General features: G+C 53.8%; 1 protein-coding gene across 50 annotated transcripts in view; it reads right to left on the bottom strand.

Annotated features, from left to right (window-relative positions):
* SLC12A3 (solute carrier family 12 member 3) overlaps window positions 1-18,802 on the bottom strand; it is a 65,872-nt gene that overhangs the window by 37,299 nt on the left and 9,771 nt on the right. For 16 of the 50 annotated variants that reach the window (XM_074027014.1, XM_065537092.2, XM_065537093.1 and 13 more), the window contains 14 exons: window positions 16,405-16,489; window positions 15,363-15,517; window positions 14,938-15,045; window positions 14,333-14,456; window positions 12,165-12,266; window positions 10,766-10,921; window positions 9,605-9,704; window positions 8,504-8,615; window positions 7,985-8,125; window positions 7,055-7,161; window positions 5,058-5,140; window positions 2,579-2,656; window positions 1,686-1,787; window positions 142-253 (listed from right to left, as the gene is read on the bottom strand). In XM_074027014.1, the coding sequence (XP_073883115.1) occupies window positions 142-253; window positions 1,686-1,787; window positions 2,579-2,656; window positions 5,058-5,140; window positions 7,055-7,161; window positions 7,985-8,125; window positions 8,504-8,615; window positions 9,605-9,704; window positions 10,766-10,921; window positions 12,165-12,266; window positions 14,333-14,456; window positions 14,938-15,045; window positions 15,363-15,517; window positions 16,405-16,489 (1,565 nt within the window). Of the gene's footprint in view, window positions 1-141; window positions 767-1,685; window positions 1,788-2,578; window positions 2,657-5,057; window positions 5,141-7,054; window positions 7,162-7,984; window positions 8,126-8,503; window positions 8,616-9,604; window positions 9,705-10,765; window positions 10,922-12,164; window positions 12,267-14,332; window positions 14,457-14,937; window positions 15,046-15,362; window positions 15,518-16,404; window positions 16,490-18,802 lie in introns of all 50 variants that reach the window. The other 34 variants (XM_005591999.5, XM_074027012.1, XM_074027031.1 and 31 more) reach the window with 10 other exon arrangements.

The raw sequence follows: 18,802 nt of genomic DNA, 5'->3' as shown, positions 1-18,802 counted from the left end.
GAGAGCTGGCCCTGGGCTTTGGGACAATCTCAGAGCCCACCTGGGGGCGGTGGCAGAGGATCGGGGCAGGGGAACAGTCCTGGGTGAAGCTAAGATGGCACTGGTCCCTGCAGTCGCCCGGGGCCAGCCCTCCGCACTTACGCCTTTCTCTGCTGGTCCATTCTGTTAATCTGGCCGCCTACGAACACACGGATCTTACATTTGCTCCACCTCTTCTTGCGGCCAAGGAGATAGGGAATGAGGAGGGTGAGGCCTGGCAAGGAGAGTCCCCGTGAGTCATGACAAGAATACACTCAGGACAGAGCACTATGTGGGTTCCTGCCCCGCTCTGCCATTAGCAAACCCCTTCCTCTCCTCGCTGGACCTCAGTCGACCCATCTGTATAATGAACAAGCCTGACTAAACCCAAGTTGCACATGGTGCTCTGTGAGGTAGGGTTTATTTGTGCTTGTGCAGTGTATTTAAATACAAAAGCTGGCGTCCGGGCGCTGTGGCTCATGCCTATAATCCCAGCACTTTGGGAGGCCAAGGCAGGCAGATCACCTAAGGTCAGGAGTTCGAGACCAGCCTGGCCAACATCCAACATCGTAAAACCCTCTCTCTACTAAAAACACAAAAAATTAGCCAGGCCTGATGGTGCACGCCTGTAATCCCAGCTACTCAGGAGGCTGAGGCAGGAGAATCGCTTGAACCCGGGAGGCGAAGGTTGCAGTAAGCTGACATCACGCCACTGCACTCCAGCCTGGGCGACAGAGTGAGACGCCATCTAAATAAATAAATAAATATAAAAATTAGCTGGGCATGGTGGCAGGTGCCTGTAGTCCCAGCTACTCGGGAGGCTGAGGCAGGAGAATCGCTTGAACCCGGGAGGCGAAGGTTGCAGTGAGCTGACATCACGCCACTGCACTCCAGCCTGGGTGACAAAGCGAGACTCCATCTCAAAAAGAACTAAAAAAAAAAAAAAGTTGTCATTTCATAATTGAGGAGTTTCCCATAAAAGTCGAGGAATCCAGGTCATTGGCAGTTCTTGAAGAGTGAATATTTGACCAGCGTGTGGGAGCCCTCAGCCCTCTCTGTTGTCTCTCCACACAAGACCAAGGACTAGCTGTCACATATCACCTTGTAATCCTCTGTGCCTCAGTTTCCTTATTTATAAAGGGGAGTTAATCATGACAGCTCCTACCTGGGGACTGCATTAGGTAGGGAATTCCCTGTCAGGCAGGTAGTAAGTGCTCAGCCTATTTTGGCAATTATTAATAGGATTCGTTCCATTGGAGCAAAGATATTTTCTTTCTATCTGTGACTCTATCAAAGGTAGCAGGAATAAAGCTGAAAGTCACTTTTTTTTTTTTAATGGGAAATTTTTCATTGTGAAGTGAAAAATATTCCTCCAGCCTTCCTGGGCACTGCCCATTTCCCCATTTATATCACCTGCCTGTGCCCCTAAGGGCCATCCAGTCAGAAGATTCCATCTTATGGCGACTTCAGCTCTTCTCTCAAAGTTTCCCATTTTATAACCAAAAAACTAGAGGCCAGACAGAGGGGTCCCTCCAGGCTCCCCTGAGCTCACTGGTGGGTCCAGAAGCCCCTGTCCCCTTTGAGAGCAGGCCAGGAAGGAAAGGGAAGGAAGACCACCCCATCCCACCCCTGCCGGGCAGGGGGGCTGATCCAAGGTGGGCACTGACCTCCGTCGTCAAAGAGCCAGTAAATGTCGATGGTCTTCTTGCCTTGTTCCGACTGGAAGACAGTGGTGGCCTGCTCCTCCTGCACCAGGGCCTTGGGATCCACTGCAGGAGGTGGGGACGGGTCAGAGCAGAGCCAGCTGCCGCGCATCCTGGCAGGCCTGGCCCAGGACCCCACCAACACCCCTTCTGATGCTGAACATGGGTTCTCTGGCAGGTGGAACAGGAACCGGGGCCCAGGACGCTCAGTGCTGTGATGTGCCCCTGACCTGCTCTCAGCTTCTCTCTCCTGGGATTCTGGTGAGTACTGGGGGTGGAGGCAGTCCCAGAGCCCTCTGGGTAGGTAGGGAAATGCACTCTCCATTCCCTTAAACACCTCCCTGCGCCCTTCACAAATGCCCATAGGAGCCCTCCCGCCTGCACTGCAGGCCCCCTGCCTCCCGGGGTGATGGTGGGAGAGGACGAAGGAAAATCCTGCCCCACCCTGCATGGCTAGAGGGGCCTTGGCAGGGGTGGGACAAGGGCCCCAGAGCCTGCTAGGTGGGTCCCCGTCATTCTCTGACCCTGAATTCTCCACCTCCTGGCAATCTTTTTTCCTTTTTTGAGACAGGGTCTCACTCTGTCACCCAGGCTGGCATGTAGTGGTGTGGTCACAGCTCACTGCAGCCTGGAATTCCTGCCTCAGCTTCCCACAGCGCTGGGATTACAGGTGTGAGCCACTGCGCCTGGCTGCTGGCAATCTTTGACATGGCCAAGCCCCTCCAGTTCCCAACTCCAGTTACTCAGGCACCACTGTCACAAGAAAAAACCACCTTCCTCGACCAGGTTCCCAGGTGGCCCACCCCTAGCTGCCCCACAGGATGAGAGTGCCCTGAGCTCTGAGTGGGAACACTGACAAGCGCCAGAGACTGATGGCCTGGCACCTCTGGCGCTGGCTTCCTTCCCGTCCTCCGCTGGGTCAAACACGGGGTTAACTGCAAAAGAAGAGGCAGCTTTGTTCACAGGCTCTCCTTGTCTGAGGGCACCATGGGTTCCTCCTTGACAGGGCTCCCTTAATGCCAGGAAGAAAGTCCCAAGGCCCCGCCTGGCCTCCACGGCCCCACTGCACCTTGCCCTGGCTTCCCTCTGACCTGCCTCCTGCCCAGCTCCTCACACTCCAGTCATGCCTGGCCTGTCAAACAGGCCAAGTACATCCCCACGTTGGGCCATGGTGGTGGGTGCGCACCGAGCTGTAACATACTTTCCCTAGCCTTGGCCTCCTCAGCAAGAGGCCCCCTCCTGAAGGAGGCCTTCGCTGGCCACTACGCCCTGCACCTGTTTTCTCAAGACACGCTCATGATCTGAGATGACTTATGGGCCCACTGGGAAGCGTCTGCTTTTCCCTCTGGAGTGTCAGCTTTTCAAGAGCAGAGGCTTTTTGGCTTTGCCGTGCCTGTAACCCCAGCACCAAGAGCAGAGTTGGTCAGGAGCGGAGTTACTGCTCTGTAAATAGTGGTTGCATAAATAGTTATTGACCAGCTGCTGTGTGCCAGGCATGCACTCAGCAACGGCACTAATGAATGGACCCAGCCCCTGGCTGCAAGAGACGCGGACTCCAAGCTCCCAGTCTCTCCAGCACTGCCTCCCATTTGTTGCCATAAACGTTATTGCTTTCACACCTCTAGATATTTCCTTTTTTTGTTTGTTTGGTTTTTGTTTTTTGAAACAGAGTCTTTCTCTGTCACCCAGGCTGGAGTGCAGTGGTACAGTCATGGCTCACTGCAGCCTCAAACTCCTGGGCTCAAGCTATATCCTCCCACCTCAGCTTCCCAAGTAGCTGGGACTCCAGGCATGTGCCACCACACCTGCTTAATTTTTTATTTTTAGTAGAGACACAAAAACAGACTAGGGTCTTGCTATGTCACCTAGTCTGGTCTTGAACTCCTAGACTCAAGCGATCCACCTGCCTCTGCCTCCCAAAGTACTGAGATTACAGACACGAGCCACCACACCCCGCCTCTCTAAATATTTTTTAATTCAGAGTCTGCAGTCATATATGACTTTAAAATGCAAAACACATCCCTATTCAGTGGACCAAAATGCCCAGTTCCCATGGTCATTATTTATTTTCTTTTCTTTTTTTTTTTTTTTGCTGACCTCAAGGAATTTACATTCTGCTTTACTACATTACAATAATGTTCGCTCAGTAGCACTTTGTTTTGTTATACATTCAAAGAAAATTCTCAATATGATATGTACATTTAAACTTAACATTAACCAAGTCCTGAATCATTACTTTTGTCTTATTGCAAATCTAATTTTATTTACCGTAAAAACCACTTCCATCTATATATTGAGTGAGGAGTGGGAATTACGTCTTTCTATTAACTGGATGATGATATGGACAAACAGATGCTAATATGGCAGCTGTTCAAGTACTTTATTTTATTCCACTGGGGAGATGGTCTCATAATATCCATAGCATGATTTTTTTTCCTGGTCATTATGTATTTTCATATTCCAGCATATTCCTGCAGGCATTTTCCTCTCCCCTCTTTCCTGGTTTTCTATTACAACCCATTTTTTTTTTTTCTGAGATGGAGTCTTGCTCTTGTCACCCAGGCTGGAGTGCAATGGCGTGATCTCGGCTCACTGCAACATCCACCTCCTGGGTTCAAGTGATTCTCCTGCCTCAGCCTCCCAAGTAGCTGGGGTTATAGGTGTGCACCAACCCTATGCCCAGCTAAGTTTTGTATTTTTAGTAGTGAGAGGGTTTCGTCATGTTGGCCCGGTTGGTCGTGAACTCCTGACCTCAGGTGATCCACCCGCCTTGGCCTCCCAAAGTGCTGGGATTACAGGTGTGAACCACCATGTCTGGCCTATAGTAGATCCTTTTGCCCTGACCCGATTGTGATTCGGGGAACTCTGAGTTCCAGTCCTGGCTCTGCCACAGCTGGGAAGCATGACCTTGAACGAGTTGCCTTCTCTTTCTGGGAAACCTTATGGGCTCTAATGGACCACTAAGAGGCGGGCAGATCACGAGGTCAGGAGATCGAGACCATTCTGGCTAACACGGTGAAACCCTGTCTCTACTAAAAATACAAAAAATTAGCCAGGCGTGGTGGCGGGCACCTGTAGTCCCAGCTACTGGGGAGGCTGAGGCAGGAGAATGGCGTGAACCTGGAAGGTGGAGCTTGCAGTGAGCTGAGATCACCCCACTGCACTCCAGCCTGGGCAACAGAGGGAGACTCTGTCTCAAAAAAAAAAAAAAAGAAAAAAAAAAGAGGTGACTTTCTATGAGTCTGTAACCTTTTATTTCTTACTCATTTTTCCCTCTGCCATTAAAAAAAAAGTAGGTTCTAGAACTTTCTGGGAGTGGGCAAGGCATGTACTCACTGTGTGCCTGCATCATCTTGGACACATTGAGTCCCTCCCGCATCCTCATGACACACACACCATAGTTGAAATCAAAGGCATCGCTGGAAAGAGAGGAGATGAGGTCCAGCTTCTCCCTGAGATCCCACCGGGGAGGTGACCTGGCACCCAGGAGACCAGATGTCTAGAGTTGGTTCTGCCTCCTACCACACCCTTTCTGTTCTCTGGGCCTCAGTTTCCCCATCTGTATACTGTACAGGCAGAATTGGAGAGTACCCCAGGACTCCTTCAGCTCTACAGTCTGTGGCACTGTGGATCCTGCAGATCCGGTACTCAGGGGAACCAAGTCAGCCCTGTCCTCCTGATACATTTGGATAATTCCTCCCAACTCTGCCCATGGAGGTGGGGATGGTAATTATTACCTCCATTCTATGGATGCAAAAACTGAGTTTTGGAGAGTAACTTGCCCATGATCACATAGCTAAGGGAGTAAGCAGCTGGGATTAGAATCATATGGCTGAGACTGTAGACCAAAGGACAGACATGCCCATGAGAAAAGCTTTACTCCTGCAATAGGCTATCTATAAAGATGTCTGGAGGCCGGGAGCAGTGGCTTATGCCTGTAATCCCAGCACTTTGGGAGATCAAGGCAGGCGGATCACCTGAGGTCAGGAGTTCGAGACCAGCCTGGCCAACATGGCGAAACCCCATTTCTACTAAAAAATACAAAAATTAGCTGGGCGTGGTGGAGTGCACCTGTAATCCCAGCTACTCCGAAGGCTGAGGCGAGAGAATCACTTGAACCTGGGAGGCAGAGGTTGTGGTGAGCCAAGATCGCACCATTGCACTCCAGTCTGGGCAACAGAACGAGACTCTGCCTCAAAAATAAAAATAATAAAATAAAATAAATTTAAAAAATTAAAGGTGTCTGGAAGACTCTTGTTCCAAAGATGTATGTACTGCCTGATTGACACAGTGCCCAAGAGCCCACCCACCACTGCGGTTTGGGCCAATGGGTTGTGCATTGCCCTTCCTGGGCTCCTTAGATCACATATCTCTGGTAAAGGACCTTTCAGGCCCTGCTTTTTGAAGGTTTGGAATGTTGGAGGTGGAGAGAGGCTGGAGATCAGGTATTCTATCAGTTGCTGCTATAATTCTATTAGCAGCAGCTGAGAGGATTGCTCTGAGTCCTACAGCTGGCTAACAGCATACCTGGAAGCAGGTCCCAGGGCCCCAGCCCTCAGCTTCGTGTTGTTCAGTGATACCACAAACAATGACATCAACACAGAAAAGCCACTCAGGCAGGCATCTCTGGACCTCACACAGCAAGTGCTGATAAGAGTTTGGAGTCAGCCCTGAAGTCCCCAGGGAGTTCGGTCCTCAGGGCCTGGTCTTACTTCCCTGTTCAGGGGCACCGCCTCAGAGTTCTTGACTGGCTCCCTGTGCACCTTCTGGAGCCCACAGGGAGGCATGAGGTTCTCACCTAAAAACTCACGTTTGTAGTTCCTCTGAAAAATTAAAAGATCTGGCAACATTGGGCCCACGTTTCCGCATGGGCACTAGAGCCCATCCTGCATGGACACGAGTCAAGTAAGAGCCACTCTCACTGAGTTGCCACAGTCTCCACTGCTCCCTATCACCCCATGCCTGGCCCGCTTCACTCATGGTGCTACCTGCCTGGCCCCAGCTGGCTTTGGTGTCCATGACTCATAGGTCAGAGACGGGCCTGTTTCTTCTTTAGCTTTGAGCAAATGGACTCCACTTCTTTTTCAAAGACAGGGTCTTGCTCTTTCACCTAGGCTAGAGTGCAGCAATGTGATCTTCGCTCACTGCAGCCTCCAACTCCTGGGCTCAAGTGAGCTTCCTGCCTCAGCCTTCCATGTAGCTGGGACTACAGATGCCAGTCACTTTGCCCAGCAGGACTCAACTTTTTAAGCACCCACTACTTCTTTTCCACTTCTCAAGGCCCAGTGGCCCCAATTAACAGATCCCAAGCCCCTTCCTCTCCCCTGACTCACTGGAGGATGCCAATGTAGTCTTCCACTGTGGCTGGGTGGGCCGACTGCCAGTTCTTCTTGAATCCGACCACCAGAATGTTGGGCTTCATTCTCCCGAGACCTGAGGCCTGCCAGGGGATAGGGGTGAGATGGGGAACCCATCAGAGGGGCAGAGTTGGTGATCCACCTGGCCAGAGGCCCCAGCTTTCTTATGTCTCCAGATGTGCTGATTCTCCAAAAAAAAAAAAAAAATATATATATATATATACATACACACACACATATATATGCAATCTTAAAAAAATTTGTTTTGCACAAAACAAAACTTTATTGGGAGAAAGATGGCTGATGGGAGGAAATATCTGAATTCCAGAATCCTCGATTCTAGTTCCTACATCCCTCCCAGGGCCCCCGAAAGTTAGAATTGGCCAAGGTGACACCAGCCCCCACAGGCTTCCAGGTCAGTTTCCCAGGTCCTGGGCATTCTGAAAAAGCGCCCAGAATCAGCACATCTGGAGACATAAGAAAGCTGGGGCTCTCATCAGGCATGGTGGCTCATGCCTGTAAACCCAGCACTCCGGGAAGCCGAAGCAGGTGGATCACCCGAGGTCAGGAGTTTCAGACCAGCCTGGCCAACATGGTGAAACCCCGTCTCTACTAAAAACACAAAAAATTAGCCGGGCATGGTGGCGGGTGCCTGTAATCCCAGCTACTCAGGAGGCTGAGGCAGGAGATTCACTTGAACCTGGGAGGCAGATGTTGTTGCAGTGAGCTGAGATCGCACCACCGCACTCCAGCCTGGGTGACAAGCAAAACAAGTCTCAAAAAAAAGAAGTTGGGGCTCCTTCTGCAGCAAAAGAGGCTTAAGCAAAGGGGCCCCCAAGACTTTCTGCCTTCCAGGTTGTGTCACCGATCCATAAGTCCTGTAGGGGAGCCCCCAGTCCACGGCACCTGCATGAGGATCTGGACACCTTTGCGGAGGTCCTCAGCAATGACATCCGAGTAGAAGGCCTTGATCTTCCTCTTGTTCAGCCACTTGGTATGCCCGCTGGCGATGAGCTGGAGCTCAGGCATCCTCTGCTTGTGGGGTCCCTATAGGTGGGTGAGACAGGGGACATCACTGGCTGCCTTTACCCTCCAGCCTGAGATTCAGCCCCTCTCCTGCCCTGGAGGCTGCCCCAGGGACTTGGCAGCACCCACAGTGCCCTTTTCTTTTGCCCAGATAAGGGAAACACAAGGAGTAGGGGAGAAAGCGGGGAGGAAGGCAGAGGGAGGGAGCAGAAAAGAGGCAGGGCAGCTGGGGGAGAAGCCAGCAAGAGGGGCCAGGAGGGGGAGAGAATGGGATCCATGGGGGTGCCTGACTGGGCACCCCTTGCTCCGCATTCCCTCGGCCCCCACTCTGTGGGTTGACATCACACACAAGCGGCTCCCCCAGGAGTACTGCCCTGCGCCCCTCCAGGGGCCACTCACGATGAGCACATGACCGCAGATCATCAGGCTGAGGTTCCGGGTGAAGGTGCCCACAAAGTCCACCAGGGCCGGGCGGAAGTTGGGGGGCCCCGTGAGCACCAGGCACTGGGGGCTGAGGAAGGAAGGGAAAAGAGCAGGAGCCATCAGGAGAGAGCCCATGGGGTGCGAAAGGCACCTCCCAGGCTCCCTGAATGGCGGTGTGGCCACCAGCATGACCCTACATGCCTGGGGCCTTGGCTTCCTGCCTATAAATCCAGGGTGACTTTTGGGGCTCTTCCGACTCTTTTGGTGACCTCCACACTAGTCTCCCTGGTCCTTCCTGCTCAGGCCACCAAATGCTACCCCCCATGCTTCTCCCCTGCCCTGCCTAGCCCAGCACGGTGGGGGAAAGAACAAAGCCTGGGAGTGAGGAAGTCTGTCACTTACAAACTCATCAGTTACCCAGGCAGGTTACTCAAGAGGCAGCAGATGACAGTAGTCAAGGGCCATGACCTGAGTCAACTGGAATCCAGACTTAATCGGCCACTCATCAGCTGTGTGACCTGGGGCCAGTTACTTAACCTCTCTGTGCCTCAGTGTTCTTGTCCATGACTGGGTTAGTAATTTCCTGGACCTCAGCCGGTTCTTGTAAGGCTGTGTAAGACACTTTGCAAGCACCTGGCTCATGGTAAGCATGACAAAAATAGATATTGCCAATAATTATTAGGATCTGGTGGGAAGGGGATGGCAGGTGCATAATCCTCCTCGACAAAGAGGGGAATTGGCTTTGAAGGTACGGTGCCCAGGGGAGGTTCGTCACCATTGGTTCCGGGGATACTGTGATGGGAGCTGCAGCAACAATCACCTCGACAACAAAGCACATTTCCACTGTGGAAACTGAGGCATGGAGAGGCCCCTTGACTTGCTTGGTCCCCATCAGGATATGCCCACCCCTGTCTCATGGCGGCTGGGTGGCTCCTCCACCTCTGTTCCCTCTCTCAGTGGAGGCTGCACACACCCTGGGTCTGCCTGGGTCAGGTGACAGGTCTGGGCTTGGAAACTCCCAGGGTGGAGCCATCACCGGCCCCGGGGTCCCAGGTGGGTCCCGGCAGCTCTGCTCACCGGTAGTTCTTGATGTGGTCTTCCACCTCATTGAGGCCCACTGAGTAGCTCAGGGCCAGGTTGTAGGAGCCGGCCTGTACCGAGGAGCCCCAATTTACCTCTGGGGGAGCAAGGGAGCAGCAGTGGTGAGAGCAGTGTTAGGAATCAGTAGAAGAAACCAGACATGTGGAGGGATGGAGGCAATGTTGGCCTTCTCAAGGCACTGGGCACCCATGGGAGCAGGGCTACCTGGGGTGGGCAGCCTATAGGGTGGAGGCCTGCAGACCGTGTGGCTGCACGTTGAAAAATTACACATCAAGGCCAGGCACGGTGGCTCACACCTGTAATCCCAGCACTTTGGGAGGCTGAGGTGGGCGCATCACCTGAGGTCAGCAGTTTGAGACCAGCCTGGCCAATATGGTGAAACCCTGTCTCTACTAAAAATACAAAAGTTAGCCAGGTGTGGTGGCACACACCTGTAATCCCAGCTACTCAGGAGGCTGAGGCAGGAGAATTGCTTGAACCCGGGAGGTGGAGGTTGCAGTGAGCGGAGACTGTGCCACTGCACTCCGGCCTGGGTGACAGAATGAGACTCTGCCCCCTAGTCCCCCCTCAAAAAAGTTATACATCAAGCTCCACACGATATCCTCCTGCCTTGCCAAACCTTCACGATTGCCTAGAAGCCCAGGTTGAGACTTAGAATCCCAGGCTTTTTCAGAGCCCTGTTTCCCGTCCTTAGGTTGCTGCCACCCCAGGGTCCCTGCCTGCAGACAAGTAGAGACCTTGCTCAGAGTCCAAGATTTGTCTGCCTGCCATCCACACAGCCAGCCCTCGGCCACCCCTGAGGCCTAGGTGTGCACAGCAGCCTGCTGACCCCTCTTGGGGGACAGCCCTAGGGAAGAGGCCAACGTAGGCCCTGGAAGCTCACTCAGGGTCCTTTGGACAGGGGATTCCCGGGTCCTGGGTGCCTAGGGGTGGCTGAGAAGTCGAGGCATGGGCCCTGAGTGGGGATGTCCCTTGGGGTTCCTTGCCACATGGGGAGGGATGAAGGGGAGGGGCAGAGAGGGGCCCTGGACAGCACAGAGCCCGACTCAGGGCTCTCCAGCCAGGGGCAGAGGGCAGGGCCGCCTGCATGGCTACCCTGGGGGAGGAGGGCCGCAGCCTCGCAGCTGAGATGCACACCTGGCTTCTTGTAGATCACATAGAGCAGGAGGAAGAGCACCACACCGATGGCGATGAGGGCCGCCCACCAGGTGAGGAGGAACATGATGACCACGGAGATGATAGCCCCAAACAGCGCCGCCCACTTGTTGTAGTACTGGAATGAAGGTCTCCACCCTGGACCAAGGGCACCAATCAGTGGACATGCCTGGCACTCTGGAGCCTCCTTCTAGGCCAGAGCTGCTGGGCAGGGCCTGGCAGTAATGCGAGCAGTGCCCAGAGTCGGGGTCCCAGCCTGAACCCGCCAGCCATGAGCACCACCCACCCTGCCTCCTGGGGCTGGGTCTACAGGCTCTGGGGCAAACCACACACCTGCCTCGGCTGGCATTTCACCAGGAGCATCCAGCTCTGGCCAAATACGGCCACAGGACATCCCATGTCAGCAACAGCACCAGCTCCCATGGTGCCAAGAGGGTGAGATGGAGGGGGAAGGACATGATTCTGCCTGACTTCCCCCACCCACAGGCCAGGCCAGGGCTGCCACTAGTGACAGCTGCCTCATGGCGCAACTCCAGGGCCATCATGAACATTGGGGTCTATGTAAAAGGTGGCCTGGTAAAAGGCAATGGCAATTTGGAGCTAGTTAGAAAAAGTTTTCCTCAAGACTCTTTATTGCCATCTGCCAGAAGTTTTCCATCATAAACACGCAAATGTCTGAAATCTATGATATGAATGGCGCCTCCTAGAGTTATGCAGTGTGCAACCTGCAGCACTGTGTGTGACAGTCTAGCTGTGACTTTGGGCAATTCTCTTTCTCTGAGGAATCAGGCTCCCGATTCCTGTAAAACTGGGGAAGGAAAAGACTGGAAAACCTCTACAGATGGTAAACAATGTATGAATCCATGTAAAGTGCACGCTGTCAGTGCTTGAGAAAGGAGAGCCGCTATTATTATTATCATTATTATTATTACTGTTATTTGAGACAGAGCCTTGCTCTGTCACCCAGGCTGGAGTGTAATGGTGTGATCTCGGCTCACTGTAACCTCCCCTTTCCCAGTTCAAGTGATTCTCCCGCTTCAGCCTCCCGAATAGCTGGGATTACAGGTGCCTGCCACCATGCCCGGCTAATTTTTGTATTTTTGTAGAGATAGGGTTTCACCATGTTGGCCAGGCTGGTCACAAACTCCTGACCTCAAGTGATCCGCCCACCTCAGCCTCCCAAAAATGCTAGGATTACAGGTGTGAGCCACCGCGCCCAGCCAAGAGCTATTATTCTATTAATGTTCCCTTTCAATGGTTTTAAATTGAGAGGTGACCTTGGGCTGCCAACCTCCACCCGTGCCTCACACTCCCACCCCATGCTCCCTTTCCCCCTAGCCCCTGGGTGCCTCCTCCTGAGGTGGGTGAAGGGTTTGCTTACCAGGTGAGTTGGTGATGGAGGCGTGGAAGCAGCTGAAGTTGATGAGGGCATAGGAGCAGAGGAAGAAGTTGGAAATGATGGGGGCTATGGTGTTGAGCTCAGCTTCAGGAACCCAGGGAGAGAGAGGACAGCCTGTTGGGTAACTCTGCCAAGGACTGGCTTGGCACTCTCCTTCCCAGGGTGGGGGACCCCAGACAGGCCACCAAGGCTCAGTCAGTCTCAACCTTCTCATCTGTGAAATGGGTCCATCCTTTTGTGAAGCTCAAAGGGATAGTGTCTTGTAAACTGTAAACATCCAGCTTTTAAGACAGTGGGGGTCAGTGTGACAGTAGACCCCACCAGGCTATGGGATGACCAAGGGTAGTTGCTATCATACTGTTTCGACCACAAATGACAGCAAGAAATACTTTTTTTTTTTTTTTTGAGACAGAGTCTTGCTCTGTTGCCCAGGCTGGAGTGCAGTGGCATGATCTTGGCTCACTGCAACCTCTGCCTCCCGGGCTCAAGCAGTTCTCCTGCCTCAGCCTCCCTAGTAGCTTGGATTACAGGTGTGCACCAACACGCCCAGCTAATTTTTATATTTTTAGTAGAAACGGTTTCACCATGCTGGCCAGGCTGGTCTCAAACTCCTGACCTCAAATGATCTGCCTGCCTCAGCCTCCTAAAGTGCTGGGATTACAGGCGTGAGCCATTGTGCCGGGCCAGAAATACATTTTGCAATGTGACCCAGGACAGCTAAGGCCGTAGCACAGCTCCACCCCAGTGGTACCCCAGTGTTCACCCACCCAAGAACTGCTTCCTCTTCCCCGTCTCCCTGTTACCCTCTCCTGCCACTGCCCCCAGCACCCCAGATAAACTTTCACATATGAATCCTTGTCTCGGGGCCTGCTTCTGGTGATCCCAAAACACAGCGTGCACCAATGTGCCAGGTCCTCTGTCCATGATTTCATGTAATCACCTAAGAACCCTGCCCGGATCCTCAGTCTGAAGTCAAGTCAGACCCACCCAGATGAAAGGACATCGAATCTGAATCAGGGTACATTGCAGGTAAATGTGTTTCTGGGCCCCGGTGAGCAGGAAGCAGAGACAGGGCCAGAGAATATCACGTCTGACCAGACTTTTCCATCCCTGCCACCTCTTCATGTGGTTCAGGACCCAGTAGCACCCGGTGTCTGGAAAGCTTCCCTTGGGTAATAGTGACTAGGCTATCAGGGCAAATCTCATGGACTGTGATGCCAGCCTGAACAGCATGGATTCACTGGTGGCAGGAGGGTGCCCATGAGCCCAGGGAGGCTGGCCAGTAGTCTACCCCCACCCCACTCCTGCATAGGAAGCAGGGGCCAGGGGACATCATGTCGCAGCATGGCCACCTCTCTCCTAGCGAGTTCTGCCTCCATAGCTAAGTAAATTAGGCAAGTACCGGGCGTGTGCACATGTGAGTGTGTGTGCATGTATGAATGCATGTAGATCTTCCTGCACACATGGTGTTTTCCTGCCCATCTGAGACACACCTGTTAGGCACTATTGCTCCCATTCTGCAGATGAGAAAAATGAGGCTCAGAGAGGTGAAGTAACTTGTCTAAGGTCACACAACTGGCACATGGCAAAGCCTGGATAGGAAGTTGATCTAATGAACCGATTACCTGGGCTCTTTTCTCCTAAGATATCTGCCATCTTGAAGCCCAAGGAGTCTAGAAGCCCCAGGTCTGAGGAACTGGGTTATCTAGTTTATATACCTATGAGGATACTGACCAGCCATTGGTATCCCATCCCAAGAAGGGACCAGTCAGCTTGTCCCATGCTCCAAAGGTGTTCTGGGGGTTTGTTTAGACCCAGGGAAGTGGGATGCTAGCTGCCAGGACACGCGAATGCAGACTGGGGAACAGGTAAGTTCTCTTCTAACAAAGCAGAAGGCTCTGCTGCCTGACATGGTTTGGGAGCCATTTGCCTGGAGGTGGGAAGGGGAAGGATCACATGGCCCCCCGACATCTCCTCCCAGGTGGGGCCTCACCCCTCAAGACAGCCTCTGAGTGCCCACTAATTGTCAGGCCCGGCGGGGCTCTGGGGCGGGGAGATGAGGAGGCAGGAGAAAAGCCCGGCCCCCATGCCCCTCATGGCCGGTGAGGGGAACAGGAGGCCGGGCCCTGTGAGCCCTGGCAGAGCCTTACCGATGACGATGAAGGCCACGGCGATGGCGTAGGCCAGCAGGTAGCCGCGCACAGGCTCCTTGTTCTTGCCGTAGCCTTTGCCGAAGAAGCCGATCAGCGGGTACAGCTGGTCCTTGCAAAGGCACTGCAGCACCAGAGGCCTCACTCACCCCCAGGCTGGAACCTGCCACTTCCCCTCCCCTGGGGCCACCTGAGCTCCAGACCCGGCTCGGTGCCCTCTGTGACCTCCCCAACCTGGGTCCTGGTGTCTGTTTCTATTAAATAGGGATGATCACTCTCCCTCCGCCCTACTGTGAAGACAGTAAAAGGGCATGACCAGGGCGTGGATGGCTTTGGGTAGAGCTTGAATGGTGGAGTTGCGGACAGGATGCAGGTGGCACAGGTGGGAGTGTGTGGTGGGGGCTGCAGGTGTTCATCAAGTCACACCACTGGAAGGGGCTGCTTCCTTCAAGAGTTTGCTGATAGCTCCTTTTCCCTTCTGGCTAGAGACCCCGGTCTAATGACACCTTCCACTGTTTGTAGCAGTCAGCCAGGTACCCGCCCTATTGTGCCTCTAGCCCAGGCTCCTCACCCCCCATCATCTCGACCCCTTTCTGTGGCCTCACCTGGAAGACTTTGGCAGCAGAGACAAGGCAGGCCAGGGCGGAGGAGAGGGTGGCCCCGAAGATGCCAGCCGTGATCAGGGGCGCGAAGCCTGACACCATGCTCATGGTCTGTGGGGATTTGGGGCTCAGGGACTCCATGGTGGGGGGGCTGAGCCAGGAGCCCCCATCTGTGGCAACTCATTCCCTACTGCGGGCAGGGGCTGGGTCCTGAGCCTCCATCTGAGTCCAGGACCCATCCCTGGAGATCCCAGTGTCCACCCACAGGTCAGGACTGGACAGACCTGGGCTCTGAACCCCTCTCCCCTAAGCCTAGGGCTCGGCCCCCAAAACTGTCCCCCCCCCACAAACTTCCAGGCCCGCAAGGGGCCCTGCAGCCTCCACCCAGCCCCCAATGAGTCTGGTGGATCAGCCCTCCTGGCGGTAACCTGGTAATAGTTGATGAGGCCATAGCGGCAGCTGTGCTGCTGGGTGCACTCGGTGAAGTTCCAGCCATAGCCACAGGCCAGCCCCTCGCAGGCACCCCAGCCAGGGGTCACCGTGTCATTCAGGACCCCAGAGGCATCACGAACCATGCAGGAGCCTGAGAGGAAGAGGGAGAGCGTGGGGAGGTCTCCCTTCCCTCCTTACTCTGTCCTCTTCCAGCCCCACCTCTGCAGAGGGTGAGACACTGCAGATGACGGGCAGCTGTCCCTTCATCATGCAATGATAATGATGACAATGGAGGTGTGCCCGGAGCCATGCTAAGTACTTTACAACAACCTCCAAGCAGGCATTACTATTATTTTTGTTGTTGACATTTTACAGAGGCGTAGAGCTTAAGTGACCAAGATCACAACGTCCTCCTTAGATCGGAGACCTGGATCTCAAACCTTGAGTGGCTGTGAGCTGGACCAAGTCCCTTGGCCATTTGTGAACAGCTTGCCTCAAACGGGGCCACTGGGAGCAAGTGCACCTGTGAGAATCTCAGTTCAAGGCAGGTGTTAACAGCCCAGGCCTGGGCTCAAAGCCTGGCTCCACCACTCAGTGGCTGTGTGACCCTGGGCAGATCACTTAATATCTCTGAGCCCCCATTTTCTCCTTGGTGAAATAGGGAAAATGACAGTGATAGGATTGGCATGCAAAGGGCTGGGCACGTGGGAAGTCAGTTGCTGGTATTATCATCATCATCACTCCTAGCTTTGTCCTGTAGGATCTTCACACTTACGAATCTGGGCCCTTAAGGGACCCAAGGAGCCTGGTCTGACCCCACCATGCCCACCGCCATGAAGATGCTCTGATCATTGTCAAGATACCCTAGAGATAGGTTCAAGGCTTCACATCCTGAGGTCGTCATACCCTCCCAGCCCAGCTTTCCGTGTTAGAGAGTCAAACCCCACCCTCTGATCCCCGCAGTGGTGGGGGGTTTGGGACACGGCAGGGTGGAGGCCAGGTCCCTCCCCTTCCTGACTGTCTGGGGCAGCCACTTACCAATGGTGGCTGAGATGGCCAGGTAGGAAATGGTGGTCCAGAAAATGGCCATGAGGGTTCCCTTGGGGATGGCTACAGCAGGGTCCTGCAGGAGGGAGGGAGAGAAGGAGGGAAGGAAGGAGGGAGGACATTAGGCAGCCCCTGGGCCTCCTTCCAGGCCTGTCCTCCTTGTCTAAGGCTAAGGCTGGGGACAGCAACCTCTGACCTTGGCCCCTCAGAGCCCCCGTTCCAGCACAGAGAGGAAAGAGCCTCATGATTGAGGACCCCCACAGAGGGATGAACACAACTGAGATCACAGGGCGGAGGCTCCACCCAAGCCCCTGGGAGATGGAGGCAGAGAGAAGGAATTCAACAGCTCCACGCCTGAGCCACAGAGGGCACTTGGCCAGGGCTTGCTTTGAGGGTGGTGAGGGCAGGGGTAGGGTGGTGGGCTCTGGAGTCGGCCTGCCCGGGTTCAGTTCCAGGCGGCCAGCTGGGCAGGGGGCTGTGCTCTCACACCCCGGCCCCTTATCTGTCAGGGATGTTGGTGAAATAAATTAATCCACATTGAGATCCTAGACCAGGACTCCCCTCCCCGCCAGCCCTCACGGCATGTTCAATCATTATGCACCAATTGATTTGTCTGGTTCCTCAACAATAAATAGAATACACTCCAAACTTTCTCCTATCGTTCTGAGAAATAAATCTCTGCTCATATTTTCTTGCTTTCTTTTTTTTTTATTTTTCTCGAGGCAGGGCTTTGGGTGGAATCTCCACCCCAGGGCTCTGTGGGGCCCCTGCAGGCATGGACCTGCCAGCTCTGCCCGGCAAACCTGTTTGACTCAACTGGGCCATGCACATGGGGTCCCTAGCTCCAAAGCCAACAGAACACGCCAGCCTCCCACCCTGCCTCTAGTGGATTGAATAGTGTCCCCCAAAATTCACATCCACCCAGAACCTCAGAATGTGGCTTTATTTGGAAACAGGGTCTTTACAGGTGCAATTAATGAAGATGAGGTCACACCAGATTAGGGTGGGCCCCAAATGCAATGACTGATGTCCTTGCAAGGAAAGGACTCACAGATGAAAGAAGGCCACGTGAGACAGAGACAGAGATTGGAGTGACGCAGTTGCCAGCCAATGAAAGCCATTGTCAGCAGCCACCAGAAATTAGGAATATTTCTTAATTCTCTGGATTCTCCCCTGGGTTTTCAGAGGGAGCTTGGTCCTGCCGACACCTGGATCCCGGACTTTTAGCCTCCTGAACTGGGAATGAATATAGGTCTGTTTTTAAGCCCCCCAATTTGTGGTGAAAACACAAATACGCCAGCCATCAACCCCCATCCCACCTCCTGCATCTAGATCTGAGATCTCAGTCCCTGGATGTGCCGGGAAGAGGCAGGCAGAGAAGAGGTGAGCTGGGTAGAGGTGGGCTGAGATGTGGACCTGGATGTGTCACTAACTTCGAGATTGTTGCCTGGGCATTTAACAAAGTTAGGCACATCCAGGTCCACATCTCAGCCCACCTCTTCCCTGCTGTGTACACTGGGAGAAGCCCCTTAACGTCCCTGAGCCTCAGTTTCCCCATCTGTGAGATCAGAAAATAACTTGGCAGGGGATAAGTGTAATAAATGTGAGCTGTTGGGCTGGGGCAGTATTGTGCACAGGGGCATGCCCTGAGGCCACACAGAACATATTTGTTGGATGATGAAATGGTGATGTAGTTGAGGCCTCTCTGTTTTAGAAACTGGTATTCCGGCTCCTCTGCCACCTGTTTAGTCCTGGGCAGGCCCCCAAACCTCTCTGACCTTGGCTTGCTTGTCTATATCATGGTAAAAATGACAATGATGACAAGAAGCTCTTAGCTCCTGCTCTGAGCCAGGCACTATTCTAAGCACTTTACATGAATTAGCGCATGGAATCCTCCCCACCGCCCTGCAAGGTGGGGGCTGGACTCGTCCCATTTTGGAATTGGGGAAGCTGAGGCCCAGGGAGTTTCAAAGGGACTTGCCCGAAATGTCACAGTGAGGGCTCCACCAACAGTGGCTCTGCTGCTGAGGATGCTGTCCCACAGGATAGGTGGAGGCCATCCAAGAGCCCCTTAAAACTTGAGGGCATTTAGGACAGAGTGCAGGTGCGGGCCTCAACCAGCTTCGAGACAGCTGACGCCAGCTGGCTGGTAACCTAAAAAGCTTGATGAGGCATCGAGATAAATTCCCAGGCAACGATCTAATGAGGCTCCATGGAATCCAGGCTGTCTGAGCACAGGCCCAACCTCTGCGGGACCTCAGAGCAGGCAGACCAGGCCTCTGCTGGCCATTCCCCAGACAAACCAATGGCCGGCTGTTCTCCAAATTCCAGGCCCTGCCGAACACCGCCTGGTGCGTAGCCAGTTAAAGCCAGGCTGGCTTCGCAGTCA

This window comes from Macaca fascicularis, chromosome 20, assembly GCF_037993035.2.
Source record: "Macaca fascicularis isolate 582-1 chromosome 20, T2T-MFA8v1.1".
NCBI classification, from domain to species: Eukaryota; Metazoa; Chordata; class Mammalia; order Primates; family Cercopithecidae; genus Macaca; species Macaca fascicularis.
The sequence above is the reverse complement of the archived record's forward strand: the minus strand, read 5'-3'. Positions and strand labels throughout refer to the sequence as shown.